At 39.7% G+C, this 7,858-nt stretch overlaps 1 protein-coding gene across 1 annotated transcript in view; it reads left to right on the top strand.

The window, feature by feature from the left end:
* LOC145393838 (heparan sulfate glucosamine 3-O-sulfotransferase 6-like) overlaps positions 1 to 730 on the top strand; it is a 49,667-nt gene extending 48,937 nt beyond the window's left edge. The window contains exon 7 of the mRNA XM_080267881.1: positions 464 to 730. Within this exon, the coding sequence (XP_080124007.1) occupies positions 464 to 697 (234 nt within the window). The 3' untranslated portion in view covers positions 698 to 730. The remainder of the gene's footprint in view (positions 1 to 463) is intronic.
* Positions 731 to 7,858: the final 7,128 nt, after the last annotated feature.

Below are 7,858 nucleotides of genomic sequence, written 5' to 3' on the forward strand. Positions count from 1 at the left end.
ATTGTCAACAAAGGGTTTCGATACCTGGTAAAGAGAGAGAAGAGTTGGCGACTGCACTGCCTAAGGTCATCTTAGTCATAGAAAACACTTCTTCAATAAATTCATGTAAATCTATTGGTCTATCCATTTATCTGTCCATCTATCCATGAATGACACAAACTAACACACTACCATTTCTCAACAGGTATTCTCTAAAGCATACAGTCACTGCAGAAAAGCCCTAATATACTATCCGCCCTCCAATTTATGTATTCATATTCCTCATGTAAAGATTTATGTTTCAGATTCAAAACTAACACTCTGTCATCTTCCAACAGGAATTCCCTGGGCTGTGCAATGTAGTCGCAGAAAAGCACATCTGATAAATTGACTATCCACCAATCTATGTATTAAAATTCCTCATGAATATAAACTGGTATGTATGTTTCCATTTCAAAACCAATTCTCCACCATCTCTCAATAGGAATTCCTTGGGCTTCGCAAGGTAATCACAGAGAAGCACTTTTTCTTCAACGTAACCAAGGGGTTTCCGTGTCTGGTAAAGAGAGAGATGACGGGCCGGCCACACTGCCTAGGGTCATCGAAGGGTCGATCCCACCCACCAGTCTCACAGGCCACACTCAACACCCTCAGGGACTTCTACAGGCCATTCAATTTTAAATTCTACAAGATGGTCGGACAGAACTTTCGGTGGTAGTGATTGGAAGCTCTGAGATAGTGATGAAGGTGTTTCGAGAGAGAAATGCCTTCAAAGGCTTCTAGAAAATGGTATAAATGATTCAAAAGCCACGAAAGACTCCTATATGTGACTGAATTTTAAGTTCTGCAAGATGGTGGGGCAGAACTTTAGGGGGCAGTGATCTGACGAGGATAACGAGAGAGGTTTGAAGTTATAACATGACTAATATTTTGTTGGTTATGTAACGCTACCAAAAACTTCTACAGGTCCTTTTGTTTTAAGTTCTGCAAGATTTTGGGACACAATTTAAGGTGGCAGTGAATCAAAGCTCTGAGACGGTGATAAAATGTGTTTTAATTCAGTAATACCTTCAAAAACTCCTACAAGATGGTGTTAGTAATACGTAAGCCATCACAGACTTCTACATGTGATTCAGTTTTAAGTCCTACAAGATGGTCGGACAGAACTTTCAGTGGTAGTGATGCATGGCTACAAGAATTGGCTTGAGGTCGTATTCCAAGTTTCTCTGAAGATTTCGTAACATCTCTTTCTAAGTAACTTATTCTCTGCATAACACTTCGGTATCTACTTGTATGATATTGGTGCAGACTAAGGCCCATACACGTGTCGGTTAAGGAAGCTCTCAAACACGTCTTCCTAAGTGATTTACTTTGCTTATTACTCCTTACTATTCTCTTCTGTGCTACTTAAATCATTCCAGTTCCACCATATCCAGCATAAATAACATACAAATCGATATTAAGTTGCTGAGTCCAAAAAAAAATCGCTATGGAGGAGGTGCTACAGATCTTCCTTAACCGACGAGAATACGGACCTGTCATAAATGAAACGATATAAACAACACAACATACGATGCTAAGGTGTAATATGCTTAATAAATTCATAAGGAAAGGGGTGCTTAGACGACTCCTACGCCACTTGGATTACAGCCTTAAGTTTTATCAATAACATAATGCCACCAAAGACTTCTAAATGCATATAATTATCAAGTTTTACAATAGCATGTTGGAAGAGACTATTACAAGAGACTATGAGTATTTTAAGAAAGATGTTGAGTATAAAAGACATGGTGAAAGATTGTACAGATGATAAATGCCACCAAGGAACTTCTACAAGGAAAAAAAGTGACTGGAAGTGTTTAGATCTTGTAATGGTAACAAAGACTTCTGAAGGTCTTAAGTAATAAGTTCTGGAAAAGGTGGTGTACATTGAAGAAGCTGTTAAAGGGATTGGGATTGTGTAATGTAACTAAATACTCTTACATTCTCTTCTGCATCAAGTTGTATATGATGGAGGGCACTGGTTCAAGGCTTCAAAAAATGGTTTGGTGCTTCGAACGTGTAATGAGACCAAGGACTTCTTCAAGCATATCAGTTTCAAGTCTATCAGTTGATCAGTACTCGAGTTTATTAGTTTATCAGTACACGAAGGTGAGCCAGAACTTTATATGGTAAATGTTTGACGTGGCTGAAGATTTTCCTCTGTTCATCTTGTCAAAAAAATAATACTAGTTCAGATTCACACAAGTCAGATGGAGGTTATACATATAATACCACTGAAGGCTTCCTATACATACCTTTTATGCTTAAGTTCTCCAAGATAGAGGGTGAGAACTTTATGTGTTGGTAACTGGAGCCTCTAAGAAGTGAAAAATGTTTTTAGATAAAGTAACGAATACCTTTTCAGGCATATCAGCTTTAAGTTCAACAAGATGGTAGGTCAGAACATTGAGGTCAGAACATTAAGAAGCAGTAATAGTGCTCTGATTATGAAATGAAATCAAAGAATCCTTTATGTGCTTAATTTTCAAGTTTCTCAAGGAGATGGTTGCGATTTGCATCTCCAAAAGTGGCCACCAGTGACAGAAAGTTGAAATCCCCAAGATGCAAATTAAGTGTGGCTGCCATGGTGGCCTACACAGAGAACAACGACTATCAGTGAACAGGAAGAGAGGCGGCAGAACAGCTTGTGGATATTATGAGTACCCAAAAGATAATCATATAACAGAGTAGTTGAGTCACATAGAGGCGATGTCTAAGCTTGAGTATGGAAGCCTTGATGGTCTAGTGGACTAACAATGGTTATCGGGGAAACAAAATGTCACAGTAATGCACAACTACAGGAGCCGGACTGGTAGGAAATGGTTCGATTCCCCGAGAAAAAATATGTGGTGGACAACTCGAATTTGAAACGGGTGACTTGGGGTTTTATATATCGTGTAATACCACCAAGGGGATTGGCCAAGTATCCTGCCCTTTAAGTGTTGTGGACCATGGAAGCCTAACCTCTGGCACCTACACCTAGAAGAGATGAACATGGGATTTTTTTTTTTTTTTTCATAGTTACTGGGATGCTTTCTTCATTCCCTTCACTGCGAGGATCTCTGTATGCTGAATAAACTTGTATGTAGATTGGAAGAATAAAATAAAAGAAAGTGAAAAACATACAAAGGACTGGATTACTGAATTTGGGTCTAAGCCTCTCCTCAAATGGATTAACATTTCGGCAGCAAGACTAAGTAAACCCTCTGTATAACGAACTCCGTTTAACGAATTTAAACGTTAACAAATTTTAACCCAACAAAACAGTACAGTACGACATTGGATCTAACGAACTATGGGTGATACTTAAATCAAGACGACAGTCAAAATCGGACTTAAATTCTTCTGATATATCGTCACAGTAAATCCAATTAGTTCGTTATATAGAGGGTTCACACGTCAAAGACCGCGGCCATACTGAAGGGGCAAATTTTAATTCATGTAAGAGGAAGTTGATCCTGGCTTTATTTTTTATATGCAGTATGTATATACATAATGGTGTTTATTTATTCTTTTTTTTTTTTACTAGATGTGTTTTTCTCCGTGCAATGAAACTAGGCTGCCAGTGCTCAGCGGACGTAAAAGTAGCGGCTTAACTACATGTGACATGCCCAGACTGAAGGCATTGGCTCCAGTGAAGTAATTTTTTAGCTTCTAGCTGTTGCTGCCACACGGGGTTATTCCAGCCAACGCTCTATCAGTGAAGGGGTTAATGAAGGCTTTATCCAACCCCTCCAGGACCAAAAGTCTCTCCTCAGCTGAATAAAATCATCTGGACAACAAGAATGAACTAAAAATGGGTCATTGGATTCAAGTGCTTACATATGTGTGCTGACATGTGTGTGATTTGCCCTGGCCAATATCATGACTAAATGGGTGAACTCTGGGATATCATAACTCAGAGCGGAAAGCGTAGGAGAGAGAGAGAGAGAGAGAGAGAGAGAGAGAGAGAGAGAGAGAGAGAGAGAGAGAGAGAGAGAGAGAGAGAGAGAGAGAGAGAGAGAGACGGAAATGACGAAAAGAGAACTTAACAAGAAGGAGAAAGCTAGAGGGAGAATGAGAGAAATAAAACTGAGGAAGAGAGAAAAAGAGGGTAAAGAAGGGAAGGAACCAGAGAAGAGGTACAAAGAGAGAAATGAGGGAGGGAAAAAAGAAAGGCAGAGGAGAAGAGGAAGAGAAAAGAAAGCAAAAGGAAACAGGAAAACAAAGTGCCAAAAAACAAGGTGGTGGTAGTGTGTTGGTTGTGGCCTGAAAATGATGTGACGAGAAAAGGAAGAAAAAAAAGAAAGAAAAACATAAGAGGAAAACATGGAAACTAAAAGAAACCGAAAAGAAATGAGAAGAAAATGAGGTGTTTTGAGTGAGAATAAAATGATTGTAGGGGAGAGTGAGGAGGGTAATAATAAAAATAAAGAAGAACATGTAATGAATAAAACAAGCACAACAGAACTATGCAGCACCATAACACTGATACTCAAAGGCTTACAGCAAACGTTAATAATGCCATAGTAGTAGTAGTAGTAGTAGTAGTAATAATGATAATAATGATATGAAAAATAATAATAATACCAGAGTAGTAGTAGTTACGAGCGAGGGCGAAGCCCTTCTGAGTCTCTCGTTAAGTAGTGGCATTTTCTCACATACGAGCGGCCCAACCCGGCCCGGCCTGACCGTAACGCTTTTGAGAAGCTTATATCTCAGCACCACAGGGCCGATCACTGCGTGGTTTGCACCATATGATGCCCAGTTCATTAAGATTTGTTTTTGACAGGTTTCATTACACCCAGGCGGTGTGCGTGGCACGTGACACGCGCCACGTGTAGCATGTCGAAAATCTTCAAAAGAGGGCCACAGGCCAGACAGTTTGTGGTAAAGGTACGAAACTTGGTAGGTAGATGGCCACCAATATACTCTAGGCATCCTCGGGTGTAAACTTGGTAGGTAGATGGCCATTAATATACTCTAGGCATCCTCGGGTGTAAACTTGGTAGGTAGATGGCCATCAATATACTCTAGGCATCCTCGGGTGTAAGGCCACATTTCAATGCTTTCGGATTTAAATGGCCTCGCTCGTACCTCGCTGACAAAGGCGTTTTACTGGTAGTGGTAGTAGTAGTAGTAGTAGTAGTAGTAGTAGCACTAGTAGTGGTAGCATGTGTAGTAATCTATAGCCCGGCACCATAATACCGTCAGGGGTGGCCTTTTGACTTTGAGTTATTTTACGGGGAGGGGTACAAATCCTCCACCAGCCCACTTGTTGACACATAGCAAATGCGTTTAGGTTGGTTATATGGTTACCACCCAGCGCTGTAAATGGTTTTCTATTAGACTCGTCACTCAATGTAAAGCCAACAGAAAAGGAAAGAAGAGTAATAAAAAATGACAAGAAAGATGGGAGAAAAAGGAAGAGAGGAGGGCAAACACAGAAAATGAATGATAAAGGTGAAGGAAGAGGTAGGCAACACTACATCAAGTGAATGGATGATGGTCGCCGCCACCTACCATCATCATCATAATAATAATAATACCATAACAAGATGTCTGTTATAATGTCATAGTTCGACCTAAAACTGATTTTTTTTTTTTTTTTTTTTTTAATGGGACACTCCCGATTTTAAACCCAGCCCAACCCACTCAGTGCTCTCCCCCCCCCTCTCTCTCTCTGACCTGACCTAGGATGGCCACAACGCACAGTAAAACCCACCTTGGGATAAGTCGCTCAAGGAAAAATCACAAAATTATCTTAGAGGATAACGATGATGATGCTGTGTTGTTAATAAATGGAATTTGTGTAATGGTGATTTTTATACCCTAGATTTTGAGGTGGTTGAGATAGCTAGATAGACAGATAGGTAGATAGACAGATAAAGGCAGATAAATAGATATACTGATAGATAAGTAGACAGAAATACAGATAAATGGGTATATATAAAGACAGATAGATATAGATGGACAGACAGAAAGACACTGAGACTTACAGGTAGAATGATAGATAAACTACAGATCCAAATAGACAGATAAACAGATAAATAGGAAGACAGAAAGATTATAGACAAATATTTACACAGACAGACATATAGAAAGACAAATTAATAGATAGAGAAGACAGAGAGACAAACAGATGCATGCATGAACTTAGCTGATGACAAAGTTTGGGCTTGTTTGGGGAATAAACAGGTATACATACATACATACATACAGGCAGACATGCAGCTACACATATATAGAAAGAATGATGTACAATGATTTGATTAGATAGTTTTAGGAGAGTGTACTGTAAACAGACAGAGAAAAAGAGAGCTAGACAGGAAAGCAGCTATCTATATAAATAAATAGAAACATACACATAAAAACATAAGAACACAAGAAGAGAGGATAACTGCAGTAGGCTGGTTGGCCCAGGCTAGGCAGCTCCTAGACGAGTAACTGAACTACTAGAATGAGATAAGGATAGCAAAGCAGGAGGCTCTCCCCTGTCCTCTAAATCCACCAGTAATGCTGGCAGGAAAAAGTCAGAAAGAACACCACGCAGCCTAGAAAAACGGGCGCGGACATTTTATAGGAAAGTGTGAAAGGAGGGAAAGAGACTATCATAGTGTAACACACACACATACACACACACAAATATATATATATATATATATATATATATATATATATATATATATATATATATATATATATAGGAAAGTGTGAAAGGAGGAAAAGAGACTATCATAGTGTAACACACACACATACACACACACAAATAATATATATATATATATATATATATATATATATATATATATATATATATATATATATATATATACTTCTGTTGAAAGTGACTGCAAGTTCTGCATAGTATATTTTCTTGCGTATTTTCTTAACACCTCAGGAGTGCCTTAGTCTCGCCTGGTAGGGTGTTTATGCATTGGCTGTAGTTTGTTCCGTCCATATCATTTCTTGCTAGATCGTGATTTTAGGTGCCTCAACCCTCATTCAGTAGCCTTGGTAGATGGATGTTTCTTCCTCCGTGGCTGAGGTGAGAATGCCCGGAGCAGGTGAGGTGGGCGCTATTTAATCCGTGTTCTGGATGGGACACCTGTGTGTACTCGATCCTCATTGGTTGTTGTAATCGGGGTGTGGCCGCCGTAAGCGTGGGAGGGCTTGGAGATCTTCAGCTTGTGCATTGAGTTTGGGGTTTAATTCTTTGATACTCAGTGCTTCTAGTAAGGGGAGGCGTCTTACATCTTCTCATATAGTTAAAGTTTCTGTATTTTCTTCCAGTATTTTCCGTGCAAGGGCAATTCCCTGTTCAAGTTTAAGGTGGTTTTTTGGTATTCCAGCTGTAAGGTGCTAACTCAGGCGTGGAGACAATTTCATGGTCATCATGCCCACATAGGTTGAGGGGAAGGCTTTACAGTTCCCTTGTTGACAAGTACTGCAAACCTGTATACAACATGCTACCACTAAAGTAGGCATCTCTCCTGGCGGGGGTTCTTCTTTAGTTGCAGGGGACTGGCCGTTTTACTCCTGTAGTATATTATCAGGTTAAGTCTCTTTTCGGGGTTTCATGGCGTCACATTTCGCTTCACTATTTTTTTTTTAATTCTTTCTTCTTCCTTGTAGGCTGTTGAGAAGGTGGCTCTGAGGTAAAGGTTGATGTCATCCTCCTTCTTATGGTTTCTGTTGTTATTCTTCTTGAACCAGTTATCGATGGTTTTTCCTTCTTTGTCGGCTGGTGTCCTTAGTGGAGAAGCAATTGTTGATCCATACTTCTGTAGAGCGTTCGATTTCTCTGTGTACTTGTTGCCAAGAGCTGCAGTGAGTGAGTGCTCTTCGGATGTGAGCA

The sequence above is a fragment of the Coenobita brevimanus genome, chromosome 25 (assembly GCF_032717465.1).
Source record: "Coenobita brevimanus isolate Jiangsu-jjx chromosome 25, ASM3271746v2, whole genome shotgun sequence".
Lineage (NCBI taxonomy): Eukaryota > Metazoa > Arthropoda > Malacostraca > Decapoda > Coenobitidae > Coenobita > Coenobita brevimanus.